We start from the raw sequence: 24943 nt of genomic DNA on the forward strand, positions 1-24943 counted from the left end.
CTCAATACAGTTCTGGGTTTTTTTTTTTTTTTTAATTCCCTACTGCACCTGATGTTTAACCCAAACCCACTCCTGCCTGCCTCGCTAGGCACAGAGAGAATTAGAATTTCTCTCATGTTCTCATTTTTCCCCACACTCTGTCTGATAGCTTCTCAATTCTCAATTCCTGACCAAAGCACAGAACAGCTAAGTTAAATTCTGACTGTGCCATTAATAAAATATAGCAAGAGTAATGCTGCGCAACAAAAATGTGCAAGGGCACACGTAACTAAGATGCACATACAAAAATCTAGTGTGAATATGCTAATGCACAGCTACTGCAGCATATACTACAGACTGCTTAGTGGTTACACAAGGCAGTCCTAAAGGTTAATTGCAATGGCATTACTACTGTAAAACAGCTTTTTAAAACAACTGCAAGCGTTATTGTGTGGCTGAACACCCGGTGGGGCTACCAGCACATGATGTTTACACCCAAACCCACTCCTGCCTGCCTCGCTAGGCACAGAGAGAATTAGAATTTCTCTCATGTTACGTTTTCTCATTTTTCCCCGCACTCTGTCTGATAGCTTCTCAATTCTATCAATTCCTGACCAAAGCACAGAACAGCTAAGTTAAATTCTGACTGTGCCATTAATAAAATATAGCAAGAGTAATGCTGCGCAACAAAAATGTGCAAGGGCACACGTAACTAAGATGCACATACAAAAATCTAGTGTGAATATGCTAATGCACAGCTACTGCAGCATATACTACAGACTGCTTAGTGGTTACACAAGGCAGTCCTAAAGGTTAATTGCAATGGCATTACTACTGTAAAACAGCTTTTTAAAACAACTGCAAGCGTTATTGTGTGGCTGAACACCCGGTGGGGCTACCAGCACATGTGCAGCAGGGCAGGTTTGGGACCGGCCGGTCCCATCCCACGGAGAGTGCCAGACCACCCTCGGTCGGGCAACGTGTCCCCCGGCGCGCTGCTGCTGGTCCTGACCACGCAGCCCTCCTCCCAGCACACTCCTGCTGCTGGAGCATCGCTTACGGGTAGGGAGCCAAAATGCTCCTGGGAGCGGGGCCAGGTTTGTGTCATTAAAAACAAAAAATCCCAACAAATAACATACTTTTGGGTTTGAGCGTGAGATGCCCTTAATATTTCCAGTAATCCATGTTGGGACTTAACTACTGTTCTGGCACTTTCCAAAAGCAAGAACGAAGAGACTCATTTCTTTCTACCACCAAGCTTCTTGCTGCAACAGGCATGAGGAAGGAGAAACAGCAGCTTTGACTCCATGCTGGTCCCAGTCCCCGGCAGACCACGCACAGGGCCTCCAGCCTGCAGACCCATCGACCGCTCAGCACTAACAGCTCTGAGGACTGCTTGTCTTTAGCTTAGTCCAGCAGACTCGTTAGTCTTCAGTTATTCATTACTTTTCTTCAGTAATGAGCAAATGAGACTTTCAAAACCATGTGAGCCTCCCCCAACCCCCCACCCCCCCGACAACATGTTCGTGTGACACAGGGGACAAGATGAAAAGTAATGCAACGTCTCCCTGCACTGTCCATCAAATTTAACTCATTTAGTATGGGAAGCTGTTATTTCTCCAAACGAGAGAGGGGCACCCAGGGAAGTGCAAGGCCTGTTTTCATACAGTCAGGCCACAGCCCCGCGGCAGAGGCCTGATCTTTCCCAGTTTTTCACAAACACAATCACAACTTTCTTAAAAAAAAGGCATCCGAGTTAAACATGCCACAGAGCAATCTATGTATGATTTATTTATTTAGCTTAAAAGCCTTGGTTCAAAGAAAGATTTGAGAGAAACAACATGATATATCATGGCAGATATCCATAAAAAACCCGTATTTTAAAGTTGGGCCAGAGGGAGTGCCTGGACCTAAGGAATTGTCCAGATTAATCCAGCTACAGGATTTGGCCTGTTTAGAGAGAAAGTAAAGTCCGGTTGACTCAACATGATGTCAGTATTTATTTTCAAAATGTCTTGTTGCTAAAGGTTATTCAGCTGCAGGATTAAGTACAAAATATGCTGTCACACATGCAAAATCTAGCTTGGTACATAAAGTCTTCATTATACAAAAGTTCGTATTTTTATAGAGCTTCTCTTTCAGAAATCGACATCCTTATATTCAAAAGAGCCAATATAAAAGTTTTATGGGAAGAAAACTAAAAAAAAAATGTGCATCATAACATGTAATTAAAACAATTAAGACTAAGAAGTCTGTTTACAGAAGTTCCCTTGAAGGGTAACTAAATCTGGAAAAAAGAATGGCATTAATTCATACCCATTTGTGAGTTTAATTTGCTAGAAAAGAGTAAGTAATTTCGGTACATCAAACTGCTATTTGGAAGTTTGCCTGGGCTGTATAGAGGGGGGGGATGTGAGAAATTTGCCCTATTTTTACAGTTGAAAGCTTCATTGACTCACACAAGATACTTTAGCCTAATATCCTGTGGCATTGCAGTGACCTACATGTAATTATTGCATGCTTTTTCCAAAATATTTGTACACAACCAGAAATTATATCCTAAGTTACCAACCAGTTCTTAGTTTATACCAGCAACACAAAGATGGACTTCAATTAGCGGTAACCTAGCTGTCCGATTTTTTTAGCAGTCTTTTGGACAAATGTTTGGTCTTGGTTTGGTGTAATTGTCTGGTTTCCATTTTTCTTAGACAAACATATTTATCCTGTTAAGTAAATGATGTTTTAAAAACTTTCAGCTGTCCCTTCTCCCAGCCCACAATCACTGTCCCCCTCAGACGTGGGGTGATCTCGTGTTTGTAGGTGTGCATGTGTTTTACAAACAAAAATGTGGGGAAAAGGGAGAGAAAAAAGACATCAAATGGTCTTGCAATGCCCCATGGTGTCACCCAGACAATGTCCTTCCTGCTCCCGCCTTTACCTGCCCTTCCCAGCACGGAAAGCGGGAGCACTTACATGCTCACAGAGGTCTGCTGAAGTTTCTCCTGGCTCACGGTCGGGCTCTGTGGCGAGAGGCAGACGGGTGGTACTTAGAGGACAGAGGGGCACACGATGAAGGAGGAAACGGTTGGGCGTGCACTGATCAGGTAGGTCCTCTCCCGTCAGCCTCCTCCTGCCCAAGCTCACGGACAACGCTGCTTTCAACTCAAGAACTCACAAGCTTTTTGGCAGCTACCACTTGAAGGGACATACTTTCTCCAAACACAAGACATCTGTGGCATCTCGCTCACCACACCAGTAGCTGAAGTAGCTACTGACTCAACAGCACAGCTAGTTGGTACTTTTTGCCCAGGTACTCACCAGTTGGTTGACTACGTTACTAAAACTTCAGTGGCACCAATTTTTACAGAACCACACGCCGTTCACTATCAACAGGTCAACATCTAACATTTCTCACCGTAAAACTTAGCTCAAAGTGGGCTGTTTCCACCTGCAGAACTGTAATAAAGGATCATAGCGCTGAACTCCCAAGGAGCATATGTCTGTTTAATCACAAGTAATTCCTTAACCTCCACCGCCAGATGAATTTGGTCACACAACTGTATTAGCCCAGACCCCGCCACTGTGGAGGTTGCTCAGTGCAGGACAGCCTTTGAAACGTAACGTAAAAGTTCACAGTTATTTCTAAGTCTTTTACTACTAAATTATGTGTCAGTTACTCAACCTGCCTGTGTGCTTAAAAGAAAAAGGTATGTACAAAATCTTCTAATTTAGGCTTTTTTCCGAACCAGAGAAGATTATCCAGAGTCAAATAAAAAACCAAAATCTGCAATGATTTCAATAAGCCTAACATTCCAGTTTTACCTCCCAGATTGATATATTGATGCTCCCCATTAAATGACTATCCCATTTGCCTACATGTGTTTTTAGTTTTGTGCTAGTACAGAAGACCCGTTATTTCTCACTGTTCTCTGTCTTCTGGGGAGCAGCTGCAGTACGCTCCTGCAGCCATCAGCTTTAAAAGCAGTATTCAGTGCCTGACTGGCAGCAGAGCTAGAGGTAGCATACTGCTTCCTGCTGTGGTGAAATCGGTACCATTACCCAACAGATCTCCAAAAATATATTAAAAAAAGGAAATTAATCCTGATATATGCACTTTTTTTGAGTAAGATAAAGAAAATGCATCATCATCATCATGAGAAAACAAAAAAAAAATCTACTGCAAAAAGTAAGAAAGGTTTATTACAGCTATTTTTCATTGCTTTACTGCTTTTACCTTTCTTTGCTGAGCCAATAAAGAGCATGAAACAAATGCAGAGCAGTGCATAAGCAATGTTGCAAACCACTTGTTAAAAAAAGCGGTGGCAACTGCATGAGAAAAATAAGGAAAAGGATCAGAAGCATCTTAACGAGAAATGTATGTCTCAAGCTCCAGTTACACGCATAAAATTTTGCATATGAGAAAAGACAACATCCATTTTTTCAGCTGCAAACATAATTCAGGCTTTATGACCTGAAAGCTCCTTTACTCACTCTTTCATTCACACATGCATCCTTTTCCTATACGGAACAATATACTGGGAAAAAGTTTTAATTCAGTAAAACTTGAACAGAGCTGGCATTTCTTTATGCCCAAGGCTTGGCAATATGACATGAGACTCTTGTGTTTAACATGACCGGACCTTTAAATTCCTCTTGCATAACTGCTACTAGGTTTTATCATTGCAGAGTTGTATTTTAAAAATTACTAAAAAATAAGACTGAGTTGTTCCGTGAGGAACAACACCGATGACACTTCATTTCTTATGAAGTTGTATCAGACATCCCAGCTTCCCAGTGACCCCCCACTGTTTCACACAGTCAAACAAAATAGCCACTCCTTCCTGAAATCCCCTAAGACTACATTAACCTGGGTCCCTCTCAAGTCCCCTAGATATGAGCTGACCAAAAGCAACATTTCCTCCACGCCATGCGTGTGCCGTGATGCCCTGTGAGATCAGAGCTGCAGCGCTGCCGGCTAGAACTGCTATTTGCCTATTTACCCGCAAATGCTCGAGAGGCACGAAGGGAATTACTTTTCACTAACACCTCATACATCCCATGTAATCAGAATGGCTCATTCCAATCTCCAATTTTAATCCTTGTTTATAACCTGCAAGAAGAGAATCTGAAATTAAGCATCATTGTGTTTAACCCTGGTTTGCATTTAACATTGTGTTTATATTTTTCTTAAAACACAGCTCATTTTCACTAACTGCCAGCCATTAAAACACGCTGTTGCAGTCTTTTAACTAAGCTCATCACTTATTTGGTTAACCAGTAGTTTATATTGTATCTATGGACATTTATCTAAGCAAGAGCATGTCCTAAAATAATTTACTCAAATTCCCAAACTTTACATTTTTTTAATGGGATGAAGTTGGAAAGATGTATAACGTTTCTTAAGTTACTGATTTTTTTACTCATGATGTTTAGCAGACTCCATTGAAGGGAACTAGAACTGGATTAAACACAATTAATGTCCTATGAGGAGGCTGAACAGACAGATTATTTTGTTATCCAACAACACTCCACGTTTAAAACTGAGGTATTAAAGTTTTCTTCCTTCATGAAGAAACTGAAACTACTCTTTTCTTTTCTTCTGTCCCTCAATACTTTAAAACTAGAGGGTTTTTTTCAGTTCTGTTCCTCTATTCCTTCATTAAAGAGGGGAAAATAATTCATTAGAGAGGAAAAGAACACTTCCCTATCCTTCCCTCACCCTGAGCCAGTGTTTCTTATCTGCCTCCAATCAGTCGATAAACTGACATGAACAGTATATCTGCATCTACAGAAGAAGCCACTATTGTCCAACATGCTTTACCTCCTCAGCTCGTACCCTGAAAGGTTTTACCACTATAATGGATTGTTTTTGATTAAAAACTTCAGCAGCAAGCATATCCACGCAATATAAATATTTTAGGCTTTCAAAAGGCTTGTCAAAATTTTCCATTTTAATGGAAATTTTCCATCTTTATAGCCATCTTCTTACATGCATTAAAATATTGTTTACTTTTATATTTATGTGCTGTTACACCACTAGTTTCTAAATTCCATTGAAAACTGACACAGAGATCATTTAGGTTTCTTAAGGCTTTACAGAGTGATCTTTAGGGTGGCTTGGTTAATTTTAGTAAAACATAAAGCTAAAAGGCAAAGAATCCCTGAAACTGGGAAATATTTGGAAAGGTAAATGCAGGTTCCTCAGCAACTTCAGTTTGTCTCAGAAAGGCAGCTATGCTGCTGTCCTGTTGGCACGTGCCAGGAGGCAGAATTGCCCCTTGTTTTGTCTCCCTGGAGTCAGATTAGCACTGCCTTGGCAAAACAGCCTCTCTGCTTAGCTGGTACCCAGGCCTCTGATGAGGTCCTCCTAAATTCCCAACTGGATGACTCAATTTTCTCCTAGGGCATTATTTGGTTACCTGTCTTGTACGTACAAGAAATACAGTAAAACCAATGAAGATGCACTGCGTCTTTCAAGAAAGCAGACAGCTGTTTATGGCGATGTAAAGCAATAGAGAAGATGTGAAGGTATACATTAGGGTCTACTGCTTGTAGCTGAACTGGCCACCCAAACCCTTTTATCAGTCAGAGCAGACGTAGGAGCTACTTACAAACTAATTGAGCAGTGATAGAGAAAAAACATCATCATATTTTTGGGTACTCAAGCACATGACAGTTTTAATAGTCAGTAAGAGCAACCCATCTTTTCATCCCCATGCAAGTCAGCACAGTTTACAAAACAAAGGTTTTTAAGCCCAGCTTTAGTCTTTAAACACGCTCAAGGACTGATACAAAACAAGATGGTTGTTTCTCAGAGAGTGGAGTGTGATAGAGAAGAAAAAACTGTTTGCAGTGTCACTGAGGTTATCGCTCTGGACCACGTGAGAGCTCAATCTGTGCTATCTTCGATGCCAAGAACCCAGAGAGTCGCTCAACCAGCTTTCCATGGGACAGTTCTCTCCTTAAGTCCCATTACAAGGAGCTGTGTCTAGTTACAAGCTCTAAGAACGTTATTTTGCTTTTTGAGCAGCTTCATGAAAAACAGCAAAATATGTCCTTAAAGAAAACAGACAGCTGTTCAGTGTCTTTGTGGCACCTAGAATACGCAGTATAACATGTACAGATCCTCTTCCAACTCTAAGCTAATTAACCTGACGTCTGAATTAGTAAGTCATTACCTTGGATAACAAAATCCGAAAGATATTAGGCATTACTGCTTCATTCACAACATGCACGTATCTGAAAGAGACTTGCTTCATTTTTACACTTCATTCTTATAAACCTTTTAAAAAAGGTCTGAAGCCTGTTTGAAGACACTCTCTCAGCCAGTGCTGCCCTACTCACAGACAAAGCCTACAAGTGTTTCTACTTATCTTGAAACTTTCTTTCTGCCTTCAAAATGAACTAGTCCACTGCTGGTTTGAATGTGAATGGATGACCCAAAGCTTCGTCCCATACTCACATGCTTACTAGCAGGTTGACTCTGAGGTAAAGATCCAGGGGCCAGCACTGGAGAGCTTGCGGGGCTACAAAGTTCTGGGAAGGGATTTGGGATGGCCGGCAAAGACGATGTCCTGAATTGCTGTTCTTCTTCTTGAAGACGCCTATAAACACAGAAGCACTAAGCATTAAGAGGAGCAAACTGGCATCACTAGACCTGGATCTCCTTCCACACCATTTACGATAGTGATACTAAAGAAAAGGAATCAAACCCACTGTTTTTCTAAGCAACTACTATACAGTTACAGCAACTGCAAGTACAAAGTAGGTAACTGCATGTGAAAAATGACCGGTCAGGCATCTATGCTTGTTGTGTTGCTGATAACTAGATTACTTGGGTGAGTAACTGAGGTAACTGTGCACATAAAATAAACAGAAATATCCATCTGTACTCACTGATGTAAGCACTAGCTTACAAGCTTAAGCTCTGTGTGCCAGAAAGTCAGTTAAGCTCTTCTAAATGAATGTGAAAGAGAACAGAACTGCAGTCACTTGGAGCCAAATTCCATGTGGATCTGCAAACGAAGGTGTACCCCCGTAAAGTCTCTAAGCTGAGACTGAAACAAATATTGTCACCTCATTACAATACCAGATTCCATCTCCAAGCAACTCGGCATTTCCTGGAGAAATGGAAATGCAAAGACTGAGCTTGAGTAGTAAACTGCAATTACACCCTCCCACTTCATGATAGTTGTCTGAACAGTAACCATACAAGTTTGCACCTCCTGAGATACGCCTTACAAGTTCGCGTAGGACCAACAGAGTTTCAGGTTCCAGTTTATAATACACCTGTACTGCCCACAGCAACAAAAGGAAAACTGAAGCCGACCAGTTGCCACAGAAAAGCTTGAAAAGAGGTAAGACCTATTTATGACCACACAGATTGCTTTAGGTTTCCCTACTGCTAGGGCATCACCACTGAAGCTGTACTACGTGACTCTGCAGCAGGCTGGCCTGCAACGCCTTTGCAGAAGGCACCATCTAGTGGCAATCGTGGAAGTTTCCAGAGACAATCAACTAACTCCTGGATTTGAAATGCAAGTCATTAAAAACTCAATTTGCTCTCATTTTTTCCCATGCCATCAGCAAGCAGAGCCTTCTTAACAGAGCTGCCTGGGAGGCAACTGCTGGGTTCGCCTCTGGCAGCGTGTCCCACTCTGCGCACGCTTGTTGTCTCTGCCTGTACCAGAACCCGGGGGCTGATAAAATAACTACTGGGAAATCTGCTCCGCAGGTAACTCTATCCTGCAATTTAGTTGCTTTGGTGTTCCACGAATGAGCCTTACAGATTTGGGTTTTTGCTATAAATAGCAGGTTCCAGCCACAACTATGAGCCATGCGAACGACTACTTGACCTGCCTGATCTTTTTTGTGCTACCCATGTGTGCACTTCCTTACAGCATAGGGTAAAGGACCGTGTTAAGGTTTCTTCAGCCCAGCAGACTTCTTGTATCGGCAGCTGTGTAATAGCGCTCTGTATTGCAAGTTTTTGACTGACCTCCATTATAAGAAGTGGAACTACAGACTCGACACAATTAGAAAGGTGTGATTTTCTTAAAATGAGAATTCAGTATGCTGCGCTCTGCTCTGCCTATACTGCTGCAGTGCATCGTTTACCTCATGACTGATACACACTTAAAACTGTGCTCTTAAGAGAATTACTACAGTGAACCATTCTCTTGTGGTTGCAAAAGAGATGCAGCCATCCCCCTCTATGGGAAAGGTATCTAGATAACCCTGAATAAAAAGTTTCACCATTGTTTTCTTTAATGATAAACACACAATGTTCTTGTGCGTATGGAAGTACAGGAGTTCAGAAAGGCAGAGTGTTCTCAAAAAGGAGTTGCTAAGTTTTGAAATGCCAAAAATAGTTTAAATGAAGTGTTTTGATTGAGATATTTACAAAACATTGACAGTTATAGTACTCTAGAGAGTGCATTTTCTAGTACAGCCCTATTCAAGGTTAAATATGAAATACTTCTAAAAATGATTGCATCATTAGCTGACTTGGTTGTATTGCAGTTACTGCGTATTACCCATTCATATAGAAAAGCTGCCTGTCTTAAGAATACCATTCCTATAGGAAATACATCAGCATAAAGAATTAGGAGCAACCCTTTCCACATCCGGGATTTTTCTTTTATTATTACTACTTTTCACTTCTTTTGGAGAAGACATTGTTAACTAGAAGGAAAGGAAAACTCCCAATCTCTCTGATTCAGGCAATTTACCTACTCATGCTGACAGGAGCTCCTTTCCTTCTGCTGCCTAAAAAGAAGATTTTTAAGAACCTCCGCATCACCTATAGACTCTCCCGTCACCACCAAGAGCATTCCACTTGAAGCTTGAATTCAAGCCCCCATCCTGACAACAGGGAGACAACTTAAACACTTTTTTTTTTTTGGTAACAACTCACATAATGCATTCAAGTGAAAGAGCTGAAAGTGCTCTAGGAAGAACAGCTAAATAACTACGATGTGCTCCTTTTTTGTTTGTTCGTCTTGGACTGTTCAGGAAACCTCCTCAAAGAGAGGTATTTTTTGTATAACAAAACTAGCTGAATGCACCCTCATCTATCTACATGATCTCTTATGTTTTATAAAACCAAGAAGCTGTCAGTAGGCACCATACCTGAGAGAACAGTTTTTAAAAGTTTGGAAAAAAAATCCAAATATGGACATAATTTCTGCAAACTGATACCAATGATATGCTTCTACACGTCTGCTACTACAGGTACATCAAACATGGGTGAAAAAAAGGCAAAAATGTGACTTTTTCACATTTTACAGAATACATGGAAAATTTATGTCCTTCACTTACTCGGTACATCTTTTTTCCTATGCAAAAGTCCAGTCTAACACTACTAGGCTCCTACCGAAGCTGATCTCCTATTTTAAAGTGTAGTTCTTTTGAAGCTAGTTCAAGACAACTTTAACAAAAAGGAGGCAAGTCCCTTGTTCCTACCTGACTGCCATAATGCGCACTGGCTGAGACCGCTGCACCTTCTGCCTTGGAGACATGGGCTGCAGTGCGCCAGATCCTGAGGACGGCAACTGACTGCGGTTGAGCTGACCATTTTGAAGAAGCGGAGTGGTTTCCGACTGCATACTGCATGTAGAGTATAAACTTTCAAATGAGGAATTCATGTCATTTACCAAAGCTTCTAGGTCCACATCGTCATCTGAAAGACAAAATGAAGGCAGCATTAACACATCTGGAAGTCCCAGATGAAGGAAGTCTGTAAAGACCAAAGACTAAGTTTCAGTGAAGCTATCACATGATTTTATATTTTTTACAGTGCACATTTTTATTGCAGAACACATTTATTTATTCTAGAGCAGAAAAACGCAACTAGTAACAGCCAGTGATTGACAAAATAAATTTTTATTTATTTTGTCTTCATTGGTGAAAAGCTGTTGACACAGAATGAAATATTTCTACTACAGGATTATATATATATATAAACACCACCAAAATTTAGTGGTATTTTTAATAATGCCAATGCTAATGTGAAGCACCACTTTACTTACTGATAAACTGACATACATTTCAAAAGTATACCACTTACAAATACCTCAGTTCAGCTTGTCAATGTATCAAGTTCAGATTGTCAAACAGTATAATAAAGACTTTGCAAGATCCAATAATTTAGAAGGAAAAAAACAAGCCAGTGTTGCAGAAGTCAATAGGTGGAAGACACAATCCTCTGCTGTACATGTTGGAAAGCAATCATCATAGTTTGTTAAAAATCCCATCTGTATTTCTGCGCATTTTTGTGATACGGTATTTTGAAGGGCAACGCAAGTTTTTAACTGTCACTCCAAGGACTTTATCACATTGCAAGAGCAAGGATACAGATCTTTTTATAGAGAGACCTCTGCCTTAAAGAACTCTAAGTAAATCAACCAGGGATGTGGTGTGTGTGGTTGGAGGAACATCAGTCCCTAAAAACTGCACCGACCTTTCTATATACGCCACCTTACCTCACAGTAAATAAGTAACTTGTGCTCATTTGTTCCTCCTTAACGATCATAAGTACTCTGCAAGACAACAAAACTCTGCAAGCCCTTTGCACTAACCACTCTCTGAACTCCTATTTCAGAGTATTATAATTACTCCCTAGCCACAAGTTACATCACTCCCTATCAGGAGTTCAGCGGGCTGACGAACACACACATCGATATCTGCTTCTGGTTACTGCACAGCCACTGCCTGAACAGCTGCTTCAGACCAAACACAGCTTTGTGCATCCAAAAATGTGCCCTTATTTTCCAGCCGTAACAATTGGCCTGGTAAAATATACCATTGCTGTCTGCAAACCTTGTGTCTCGCAAAACTCTTCATGGCACGGATTAGAAGTAGAGCCAAGCAATGAAGCTAGCAAATATTTACACAACGCTATGCAGCTAAAATATGCTTTTCACCCCAAATATTTTCTGATACCTAGAAAACATGGCAAAAGAATGGGTAAGTGAACCACCAGGAGCAGCTACTCAGCTTGCGACCAATCACAGTACTTTCTTTGAGATACCATAAACGATTTTGTATCAATATCACCTTTCTTGAGGATAAAATCCAGAACAGCACCACTCTATTTCTATCCACCAACAACATGCCTCAATAACTATAATGGGATCCGAACACAGCATTGACACGGCAATTGTTTCGGACACTGATGACCCCAGTTCTCAGTGTTGGATGAACCAAAGATCTGCTCAGAATTAAATAGGTGCTGGTCACATACCTACATCTGAGCTCTATTTAACGACCTGAAATACTATGTTCCTCACTGAAAGTTGGTAGGCCCTTTACTAGAGTAAAAGCCACTTAGCCTTCACTGAAAAAGCACTCACAGGATTTCTAGGCTTGAACACGTTAAAAAAAAAACCAAACAAAACAACCCCTATCAACCCACAAACAGGTTTCTTCCTTTCATTTCTTTATGGTTATTTCCCTCAGTCTCTGTACTTAACAGCTACTACCCTACTACTAAGACTCACCTTCAGTAGGCTACACGATCTTCTCTGCCAGCTAGCTCATGCATTTTCAATAATCTAGACTTTGCTTTGACAAAGTCTACAATAATTTTCCTTCTATTTTTAGGGATCTCAAGACAGAGTTGCAATTTAAATGTCATTCCATCCTCCAGATTCTTATCCTGTTTGGAGAGGACATATCGAAAACACTTCTTGAGCAATCACAAGGGAACCACAGGAGTAGGAGTATAAAGAGGGACAGGCTGAATTACAAAGCTTTTGAATTTTATCATTCATCTAAAGTACCAGAAGACTGAGCTGTAGGGTGTCAGATGGCTGTCACGTAGAAGCTTAGGGGTTGGATGAAGGAGACATAAAAGACAGACCCTGGCCACAGAGTCAGGGAGTAAATTACGGCAACTAACAGCAATTGTTTAGCAGGGTGAAAAGCAGAAAGGGAAGAAAGTCAAGGCGTACATTCTGTGGAAGTCCGTATGGCTTGGTCCCTGAGGGTGCTAATTTATTAACAACTTAGACAAAGCTATTAGTGTGCAAGATCATTAAGTTTTCAGATGATTGTAACATGGGAAGAATGATTAAGAGTCAGCTCAAGCTATTCCTGAGTAATCAAATAGGCACAAAGGTGTAATATGCATAAAATGAGGCACTTCATGCAAAACGCTAAGCAAACCAAGTACATAGTTTGAAGCATTGAATTACCATTAGCAGGCTTTTAAGCGTATCAATTACACACCTAAATTCAATTTCCAACAGGACAGGCACTGACAAGGTGCATATAGAGTTTTCCTAATAATATGTTGCACTGAAGTCCAGAATCTGGTTTCACTCTTCTGTCAGCTCCTTCTCTTCGCAGGTGCAGCACTGCTAATAATAGCCCTCAGTCTTGCTATAAAACTTTTGCAGGAGCGCAGATCCTTAACCTTTTTTAAGACAATGCCTGCAATCTTCAATTTCATACAGTTTCATCTCTATACAATAGTATTTACTACTAAATACCATTATGTTTTGGAGAGATTTCAGCATGTTGCAATAGGAAACCTTACTGCTGTAGCCTACCTCAGAAGTGCCAGCAGATGTCTCAGCCTGCCAAGTAATCCAGTATGTTACTTGTGATGGCTCTCTACAGAGCTTAACTAAATAAAAATCAAGTAAGTCATCCATGGGATTTCTAAGCCACTTTAACCATTTGCGGGTATGCTATTCAGAATGAAATTTTGTATACAGTGAAATCCTTCAAAGTATCTTTCTCTACCAACCAGCAAGATCCAGTCTCTATCAAGATCATCCTACATGGAAAAAAACAAAGCTGACAAACTGATTTTGAGGAGGCTTGCTAGTTAACAGCAAAATTTGCAACTCATTGGGCTTTGAGCCTCTATGGCATCACGCTGACCCTCTAAGTACGCGCACACAAATTTTGCAACTGACCTGGAAGAATCACCTTTGTAGGTTATAGCAGGCAGAGCTGCAGGTAGCTGAGAAGCCTCCAGCTCTCCAGCTATCTTGCAGACATATGCTCCCGGGGATACTAAAGGCTATTTTCCTTAATGTGCATTGAATTCTGCCATAAGATCAAGAAGTATGAAAGTGGATATTCAAGGTCTGTTTTTTCTCTCTCAATTGAACTGCATAGAGGCTGGCTTATCACTTCCATGCACAAACATGCAAGCAGCCTTTTGCTTTTGAAAGTCATTTTTAAAGGAAAACACTGGCAAAACCTAGCTCTGACATACTTCTGGTGGTAGATGGGTTACTGGCAGTTTTGTAGACTTCTACCATAAGAAAATACTTGGTACGTCTGCAAGCAATATTCTTTCCCAAACTAGAATCAAAGTGCACAGGCTGGCAGCTGTTTTAACATCATTTTGCTTCCTTGCCCACAATTTGTTAAACTTTGGCTTTGTTCACAAACCAGCTCCACTGGATGTTGCAAGTTAATATTTTTGGTAAAGTAAATCATGATTTCAATTACAAGAAAAAAATTAAAAGTTCAATTCAAGGAAAGAAGAAAACTTTGTTATAAAACCTCTACTGAGCTAGTGAGCTAAGCTGTCATGTTCCGTAAAAACGAAAGCACTTTGAATACCATTTGAACATTTTTGAGCATACCATAGGAGGGATGATAACCCCTAAGTTAGGCCTGAGCAAACTTTAATCTGTGCTTAACCATGTCCCACTTGTCTTCTACTTCTAGCCCTTCTCTATCCCCTATCTACTAATTTATTTACTTATTTTGGTTGTTGTTGGCCTTGGTGTGTCAAGCTCAGCTAACAGGACTAAGCAGGATCCTGCTTATTCTGTGGCTGAAATGAGCCCTGCTCAGCTTCATCTATGCCAGCCTCCCGAAGCAAGCAGGTATTTCCACAGCTGTCAATGGGCTCACTGCACTGCAGAAATTCTGTTTACTGAAAAAAAGCTGAACATGGAAAGGATCCTGGCTTTGGACTACAGACCAGGCTGCACTTCACATCTCTAAATGGCAGCCCAGCAAACACCCTTCCCTTTTACATATGGCCTGCAGGTCATAGGAAATATTATGAAAAGCATCACAGGACTTAAGTGAGCTGTGATTTAAGAGGCTTTTAAAAACTGTACACATACATACATAAATAATTTCCTTCTTGTTTGCTCATTTCAGAATTTAGTTCTCCAGCGTTATGCCTCATACCAGTTCACAGAGAAGACTGATGTGAGTGCTACCAGGAATTCAGCAGATTTATAAAAATGCTGTACCACTTTTCTGTCGCCATGGAACTAAGTCTGATGCTACATGAAGCCTAACAATGTGTATATAAACAAGTGTTTGATATTACAGTAAGGCAGCTGTTGATTGCTCATCTATACCTATTTGACAGCCTAACTCCAGCAATCAGTTCCCCAAAATGAGTTTCAGTGTAGCACATTCAAGATCCTGCTTGACAAAGCAAAGGAGCTAAGATATAACTAATGTAAGATTTTGCTCAGGTTTAGCTCAGTAGAAGATGATATCAAAGTGATTAGCAGGCCCTCCTGCACACATTAACCAACCTTCAAGGAGACAGATGGAAACAGCGAAAGAAAAGGAATGCAGAATGGCATATACTGTAGCATCCCGCACTGATGATCCAGTGAAACACTATGTAAAATATAGGTAATACAGGGAAAATACATTTACATTAAAATGAACAGAAATATTTAACTAGAATTTAAAAGGGAAAAAAGACACAAAGTATTACGGTATCCACCTCAACATCCCGTTTCTAATCTCCTAAAGCCGCATATAAATTATTCTGATTCATATTGGTGATACAAGTATGTTTAGTAAGGTTTTTGGTATTGTGGAAATCTCATTTTTTATGATCAAAAATAGCCACCCAGGTAAGGATTACCAGAGTGAGATGTGCACACAAACTCCTTTTACAAGATAACCCCTTTTTAAGAGGATCCTTTGCACAAGAGCACTACAGCATGTCGCTCCAGTGCCACATCCAAATGCTGTTTTGATAGGATTTTTCAGAAATTCCAACCACTAAAACATTTTGAAAATATACCTTCGCTGACAACACACAGTTGTTATGATGCACAAAAAAGTCCACTCTAGATAACAGTCATATTCCTCTGTTCCCTTCTCCCTCTGAACTTGTAACTACATGTGCTCTGTTTACACAAATATCTTTCCTCCCTCCGTAACCTGTTTCAGCTTCTACTAATGCCACAGGCACCAGTTGCCTATTTGAACTTGCTTTTCTTGCACACAGAAAGAGTTACCTACAGCCCCCCTACCGTTGCATGCATTTAGGATTTGGCAGCTACTATGCCTCAGAGAAGCACACAACAGAAGGTGGATGATACCAAGCAGATTTCTTACAACGTCCTTTAAAAACCCCACAGTGACTTCTACAGCGACGCTGCAGCTGAATGATACCCTCCAGCTGAATGATACCCTCCAGTTCCAATTCTATGCGCTCTCTCTTCTCCTGCGTTATTAAAAATTACATACAGATGGTAGTTTTGCACAAGAAACAAAAAGACAATATGAAAAACATTTGCAAACCCTATTTGTTTACACTGTTCTCCAGGTCTGCTGCTGGACCCAATTATAAAAGTATCAAAAGATTGCATTTGTTGAATGTTGGAAGACTGGAGGATTTTTATTCCTTTAAAGTGAAGGCAGAAGACAAACCCAACTTTGCCTCCTAGAGACATCACCAAGTCCAGAGTGGTCAAAGTCTGAATTAAGAATGACAAGCTTGAACCCCAAAACTCCAGAACTTCATGCACCCTATGAATCCCCTTATGGGACTCTGCACTGAAGAGTCCTTTACTTTACTTTCTAACATTCATCAACTTAAGAGTAATCCTCTACGTTGTACTGTAACTATGGTTGCTGGCCTACAAAATGTCACATCAGTGTACAAGCAACTTTCAAAATGCTAAATGGACCATGCCATGGAAGGAAGGGCAAGAAGCAAAGATGCTGGTCAGAAAACGAACATGAAAATGAGATAGGCATCTACGCTCTCTGGAGCGCACTGAAATGCCACACAGAAGAGTCAACAGGGAACTTGTAACTGCTCCAGTATTCTCCGAGTGATTTTTAAATCCCGCATGCATCGATTCCCATTTCTGCCAACAAGGCTAGGAAGGCTAACACCAAATGTATGTACATTAGTTACAGGTGCTGGAGAGAATTCACTTTATAAACACCTCTTTACTAAAGGTTCATGGTTGGACTCCAGTAACATTCTTAAAACACACCTTATAAATTTCTTGAAATAGAAGACAAACTAAATTGAACAAAATTAATGTTGCTAGGTAACAGCTATAGGAATAAGCTACATATGAAAGGTGTTGGTCAAAAAAAAAAATCAAAGCATTAACGAGTAACAGGAGCAACTGGCTACAGGTGCCCTATGGCAGGAAGGAATGAAATTGTACCCTCGGACTAGTCTTTATTACATAAAACAAGTTTCAGGAATTCTGATGAAAAAAATGGAGGGCTAAAAAATGAAAAATTCAACTCTTGCCCAGTTCACACACCTAACAACTGGACACCATAAAGATGATGAAAGCTAGGTATTTGGGGGGCGCGAGGATGGATAAGCAGGGGTTGGTTTGTTTAATTCCAGAGACAAACTAAAGTAAAGCACATCTCTGACCAAGATTTTAACTGTTTTGCCCTTTGATGAGGCCACAATTATTCAAAGACAACATTCGGAAGCACCTCCCAGCGTGCATATTCCCACTTCTAACACAAGAACCCTATAGAGTCATGTTGGCCCTTTTGTGGAGTGGACGGACATTGGTTGCCTCAACAGACGATTGCTGGCCATGGGTATCACCACCACGACTGCTGAGCCCTCAGTCGACTCTAAGGCACAGGTGTTGAAGCACTAATAGCATTGCTATGAGAGAGGGGTTTGAAACTTAAGGAAAACATCTAAAATGTCTAGAACGTGATTATGCATATACATATCAGCTTTATTACAATTATAAGAGATAAGATATGTGAGTTATGGCCAGTCCCCTTTCCAGATCCCCGCACCCCATTTAGAGGGCACACGAGTTGGGATTCAATCTTCCCAATACCCATTTTCTACTAGGAAATTTGCAGCTTAAAAAAAAAAAAGGCAGGAAAAAAGCATACATTCCTAAAAGAAGCATCAGGTCAAAGTCTGAACCCAAAGTCAAACAGGACACCAGCTGATCCTGTCGGACTGCACAGACAGTGGGACTGACAGGCTCCTGTTGGGTGAGCATACCACACACCCTTGTCCAGCCATCGCTGATGGCGGAGCTCCTGATAACAGCAATTACCAGCAACTGCCAGCCTTTCAAATCCCTCTTCGCAGGCCACTGTTTGCAGAACCAATGCTGTATAGTAAATAATGAGTAAACAGATCACTTAAAGCAGAATCCGAGGCTAAGTAGACCTCTGGGAAATTGTCATTCCTGGGATGATTGCAAAATCCAGTCAGAAGATTCGTTTTCAAGAAACTGGTAACATCTGCAGCTTTCTTCTATGAACATTAGGTTCAGTGGTTTCCCTGTACCACTTTCTCATGTCACCTACTTCTGGTTCATTAGTTTAAGAGAAAGACTAAGAAAGACCTTAAAAGGAAAGCATTTGTTTGGGTGCAATTATAAAAACAGAAAAAACCAAACCCGAACAGCCTCAGTTACACAGAGGCTAGAAAATAACATTAGTTGAGGAGAGAAGCAGCACAACAGCAGGCAGAATGGGGTATTCTTTCCAAGACCAAACCTCGGGTTGGAGGAGACTAATCTTCAAAAAACCCTCGAGAATGATGGAGCAGTTGCATTGGTGAAGGACTTGACACACCACAGGGTGAGCAGGCCAGACTGATTTTCCTGACCCAAAAGGAGATACAAACAGAGGGAAACCTTAAGCTTAAGTCATAATCGTGCAAGTAACAGTCATGCACCTATAGCCTTATTGTGACCCTTTCCTTACTCAGGAAAAAAAAGAAAAGGAGAGTGAGCATGAGTGAATGCATGAGAGACAGACTGACCGACCCAGGGATTCTCTGTTCAAGTCTTATCTTCCTGGTAAGGTTAATTGGATGCCTCAATCTTGGCGCATCACCTCTATAGCAAAACCGGGAAGGAAAGCTCTGGCGATACATCCCAAAATGCTGACTACAGAAAGACTGTCACTCATCCTTCAGGAGGACATGTTCAGGGTAGCACCTGGGCAGCAAAATGGCTCCTAGCCTGTGCAGCCCACACAAAACCAAACAGAAAATCCACTGAAGCTTTCCAGATAATGGGGAAAATCGTGTTAACCTACTGAGCCTTTAAGATACTTCCAAGTCAGAACTCAGGAGGCACAACGTTGGATGGCAATGGATAGATGAATTGAAATACTGTCCACTGGCCACATGGTAAGTGCTTGGCAGACTGCATCTTATGTTAGACAGTCATATTTACGGGTGAATGGCTTTAAGAGGATATCCTGGATCAGTGAGAGCTGCAATTTGATAGAGCAAAGGTCAGGTTTAGTTGCATATTTATTAAGATTACATATTTTTACATTGAGGGAACTGAATAAAAAGCTTTAAAATACTGTGTTTCCTTATGCTTACATGAATGAAAATTATTATTTTTCAAAATTTATTCTACCATTTCCTATATACACATTTCTACTTGTAACGCTTCTCTAAAGTTTTACTCAGATATCTTTTTCTTATTGCGGGGGGGGGAAAAAAAAAAAGAGCAAATCAAATATACACAAATAAACAACAGTAATAGACAAGTCGAGTTCAAAAAGGAGTTAAAAATTCAGACAGATGAGAGGAGCTACCACGTGTCTTACAAGTCTAAAGCTATTAAAGGCCATGTTAAAAACATAGTCAAAGCATGTATTGCTTTCCTTTAGGGAATCTGTGTTCTCCCTCCCTGATTAGACACCATAATACCCAGCCAAATAATCCCAGTTGAACAATCCTTACAAATCGATATGAGTACCACTGCATGGTTTAGTCCCTCCCGTCCTGCCAAGAAAGCCCAAGCTTTATCCCTGCTCCGGGAAACGTTGTGGGTAACCTCCTAACCAAAGCCTGTCACTGCTCTCTCAGAGAGAGCATCGCCCGCCTGCCCGGGGAAGTCCCTGCCTGGCAGCCAGCAAACCCCAGGCTTCTTGCATCGGGGGATTCATTTCAAAGCCACTCCGTGACAACTTAAATAAAGCTTTCAAGTGAAAAGTGGTTGGATTAACCCAAAAAGTCCATTAGCATTTCTCTTCAGGAAGCAATGGGTCCCCAGAGCTAATGCTGAAACATCATCATCATCATTATTATTAAATTAGGCATGTACATCATCATTTGATACCCGGGCTAACCTTTAATCCTACTAACTTTAAACCATGAGTTTTAAAATTTGCTTAGAACAGGTTTATTGCTGGCTTAGAAAGCATCTTTAAGAGAATAAAAGTTCCAAAAGTTGCACACAGCAATTAATGAATCAGCTATTCCTCCGAGTTAATTAAAGATTGCATTTTCAGCACATAATAGTTACCTAGCTGTGACCCATGTACTTACAAAGCAGACAGCAGGAATATTTCTTATTTAAGGTACTTCTAGTCAGAGTTTAGTTAACAGAACCAAAGTCATATGAAAAAGTAAAATGCTTTAACACCAGGGTAATTTTGGCTTCTTTTACCAGTTGCTTTAATAGTTTAGTATTAACTCCAATTGTCATTTCGATAAATTATCTACAAGAGACTAAACTGAGGAAGAGTTGTTTGGAATCGCAACACTGAGTCAAAAAAGCCCTCTAAGAGCCCCCGACTTGGGACTTTCAAACCCAGCACCTGACAAATAACAATGAGCAAGCTTGCCTACCTTAGCTTTGCTTCATAGATGAAGGTGGCTGCCATCAGATGTCCTCTTACTGCTTTGGCAGCACGTCGATATAAGCTTTCCCTACATTTCTTTGCCCTACTAAGGGAACAACATTTTGGGGCACGCATTTAATTTCATCTGCACACAGGTACTTTGTCCTTGAGTCAGCTGTCTGTTTTAGGCTCTCCTTTCACGCAAGCCTAGCTCTTGTGTCAGAAAATCAAGTAGTCCATTTGGGTGCAGAACAAGGAGCTCTCCCCTGGCCCTGCCAGCAGAGAGCGGATAATTTGTGAGGAATTACTGCTGTAACAAAGCACGAACCTCCGCTGTGTGAGAAAGGAACACCACAGTCCTGCCGCACAGATCCCCAGATGGCAGAGCATATTGCTGCAGTCGCATCCCAAATGGCGGTGTGGAGCCACTGCTGAAGGCGTCTGTACCCCACGCCACTGATGCGGAAACCAGTCATTTATAAGAGCTCCACGATGCTTCCCTCTGCCGTGACTATGCGGACCCCAAGAGCTCTCATTAGCCAACTTTTTTTTTTTTTTAAATAAAAAACCAACAACCAAATAAGAACACCAAAAAAACCCCCAACCTGAAAAAAAAAAGACAAACCATTGCAATCACCCGAGACCAACAATGATACAAAAGAAAAAGTAATCTGAATTTACCATTCAGATCTTCAATAAAGAGCAATGACATCACCCTAAATTTATCTATGCTTAAGAAAAATAGACATGCAGTTAAGTTTCTTCTAGACTCACCAAATTGAGTTTCCTTTTTTAAATCAGCTACTCAAAACGCAGTCCTTTGCCATTTAACATCTTGCAGGCAAGCTGCACCGGTTAAAGTAAGTCAGGTCGGGTTTACCCAAAAGCGAAAGCCACAGGTGCGCTATGCACAAGATTCATCACGGCTTGATGCGAGTCAAAACCAACTGGCCAACTACGCCTGTCTTCCTTACAGGACCCACATGCTCCATTTTTCAAGGTGTGTGCATTCCCCGTTCGGGTACTCAGAGTGCCCCTATATTTTGGGAAGCCAGCCCGCTGCTCTTCTCCACCTGGGACCCTGAAGCCCCCACCTAGGCTCGCCTCCTTGCACGCCCACGAAACAACGCTGGAAGCAGGACACGAGACATTTTCCCCCACGGGTACTCTGTTAACAGTCCATCGCTTCTTACAAGGCAATCTCCATTTCCTTCAGCCCGCGTGACAAGGATGTCATCGGTACACTCAAACGAGCTCGCAGGGCCCCGACATCCTGCACTGCGCCTCCCGAAATCACCCCCACCACTCCTCTTAGGAAAGTCGTCCCAAAAACCTGCAGGCACAGGTTCAGTGTTTGCAGGAGGTTAGACAACCTGCTCACCTCACTCTGTTTCACATCTGAAATACAGCCCAGAAAAGCAGAGAAGACTGGTTCCTCTGCCAAAAGCACACCCACGTATTTATAGACCTAGAAAGCCTTAGCCCTAGAAAAGAGGCAACGCGTGAACAGGACAGAACTTAAGGTAGGCCAAAAGTGTCGCTGTAAAGCCCTAATGCTCCGAAGGACTTCTCTCGATGGCTTTTTAACAATGTCAGCAACTCCAGGTTAGCCACTGTGGTAGTAATACCTACTGGTGTCCCAGCAGCAAGCTTTCACTGCTTCAGTTACCTGACTGAATGATTCTTCAGTGATGCTACCTTAGCCTTGGAGGTGACCTGTATTTCGACTTTAGTATATTCCAGATTCACTCTCTGATGCATTTTTTTCTACCTAGTTTCTAAAATTCATTGTCATCTTCTGAAGAGTATTTATGGTCATTCTTGAGGATAGAAGCTACCTGTGGTCGCTGGGCACATCATCCACTAGCCTTTGAGTTGCAGACCTCGTAGTTTAGAAACCCATCATCTGCAGCACTTTAGATTTCAGGGGGACTTGGAATATTTTACTGTGCCTGAGGTCTCCAGGATTTTTCAACCACTTAAGGACAAACCACAAAAACATATACAAAAAGAGTCATTCTCTCTTGCTGTTGAATAGCAGCAAGCTCATAACTGAATTGCAAAGATAAACAAAAATTAGCAGCCCCACGAAGACTTTTTTTTATATATGAAATTACAAACATACAAGCTTATAAAAATTTACAAGTGCGTGTATATGTAAACTTGCAAGCAACGTATACCAATTAGGAGTGTTAACAAGATATACAGCCAGTTTAAGACATGTTCTTGCACAGTTACAAATCCACTCAGACAGTGGTGCTGTAACATACCGTAACATTGCACTGCTTCTAACCTCATGTTGTACATGTCACAAATTGCCCGCAATCTTGATTTGGACAGAAAGACTTAAATATTGTTACTGCAATCCTAATACCATTAATGAAATTACATACTAATTGCTTTGGTCAGTGGCACCTTATATACTTTAATTACTTAAGCAGCTGCTTGCTGTAAAGAACTCCAAATTTAGCTACATCTCATGCTATATTTTGATTTTCTTATATTTGGCTGTTTTGCCCCATTTAAATCTGTTTTTTTTAGCTGAAAATACAACTAGCTTGACAGAATCTTGTCCTTTTTAATAGGCACAAAGAGACTTAAATTAACAAATTCACATTGATCTTCCCCTTGAAGCTTCTTGGCTTTAAGAAATGTCCCGCAACCTTCTTCATCCTCAATGCAAGAATGTCAGCTGCTTTGAAATTATGCATCTCTAAAGTATCCTCACATGACACAGCTTGCCATACTGAAGTGCTGTCATGAACCACTTGCAGCACAGTGTTTACATAAAGGCAGAAATAAATACTGTACCGCTTATCACAGTCAGATAAGTTCAAAGACAGTGATGACTGAGGTTTATTGTTACAGTGCTGCACTGTGGTGAAAAATTTCAGTGCAGAACTGGCATCAAATTACAACAGAGTTGTTGTTCTACAGATTTTGCTCCCCCCCTCTTATTATGTGAGCTCAATACAAGCCCCAGCTTAGTATATCTGCTTTATAGATGATGTAAGAAATCTGAGTTACAGAGGTGTACCATTCCAGTTCTTTTTGGGGCAGCCTTAACACTGCAAGAAGATAATTTTTTTTTTTCCAAAGCTACAGGCACCATAAATAATGCAACACTGCAATATTATCTTTTGCTATTTTACTCCTCTTTACAAAATTCAAAATAATTTTCTTTGGAACAACAACAATTCTCATTGACGTCCCTCAATCTCTTCTTAGATGAATGTGAGGACAACCTGACTAGAAAAAGAAACAAACAAGGGCAGAGTTTGTTTCCTTATTTGACAAATATACAACTTAAAGCACAAGCCACAGCAGCTGCACCGTAACATCAGAATGTACGGTTATCTAAAAACATTTAAAAGTTTTAGTAGTAAAAAAAAAAAATTACATTAAGGCTGTTTCTGTTTTCTGATGTGTTTATGCAATTATACGTTCTTAACTCTAATCATAAAATGGATGAAACCCCAACATACGGTTTGAGCTTCTGCACCACGTAAAGCACTAGAACCAAACTTCAAAGTTTTCTCCATCCCCAACAGTCCTCCAGAGTCGACATCCCACATGGGCTTCCTTTCAGCTTCCAGTGAACTAATTTTGAGAGTTATCTTGCATCAGGTGAAGAACAACACTTTTTGTACTTGATTCAAATAAACTTCAGATTCTTACCACCTTCCTCTTTTACCACAGTGGGTACCATTTCATTGAGAGCCACTTACTGCTCTTTTCTACCTTATTTACTTCTATAGTGTCCGCTCTGTCAACAACAACCCTCAATTTTGTCCTCATTAGCTAGTCCCTCTCTTGGCCCCTCCAAAACTGAGGATGCACTAGAAGACTTTCTTCCCACGTGCTCTCAATAAAATGCATCTTGAAGTAATCTAGATGCCTGCATGAGACGCGTCAAGTATTTTGACCGATGTGTTTTCAGGTAGGCACTCATTAACACATGAAAAGCACTCACATTGCTTGTATCAGGTCAGTGCATAAAGCCAGGTGTGCTAAACAGCAGCATTTTTCCAGAACAACTGAATCTATATACAAGGACCTATTACAAGTATAAAATACTGTAAAGGGATCACAAACCTATACTGATATCACTATATCCATAGAAATTTTGGGG

General features: G+C 40.9%; 1 protein-coding gene across 2 annotated transcripts in view; it reads right to left on the minus strand.

Annotated features, from left to right (window-relative positions):
* Positions 1 to 24943, minus strand: part of GRB10 (growth factor receptor bound protein 10) — a 114009-nt gene that overhangs the window by 51192 nt on the left and 37874 nt on the right. For both annotated transcript variants that reach the window (XM_009282901.2, XM_009282902.2), the window contains exons 3-4: positions 10444 to 10660; positions 7442 to 7583 (exon numbers count right to left, since the gene is read on the minus strand). In XM_009282901.2, the coding sequence (XP_009281176.1) occupies positions 7442 to 7583; positions 10444 to 10660 (359 nt within the window). The remainder of the gene's footprint in view (positions 1 to 7441; positions 7584 to 10443; positions 10661 to 24943) is intronic.

Source organism: Aptenodytes forsteri, unplaced genomic scaffold (genome assembly GCF_000699145.1).
Source record: "Aptenodytes forsteri isolate BGI_AS27 unplaced genomic scaffold, ASM69914v1 Scaffold150, whole genome shotgun sequence".
NCBI lineage: Eukaryota > Metazoa > Chordata > Aves > Sphenisciformes > Spheniscidae > Aptenodytes > Aptenodytes forsteri.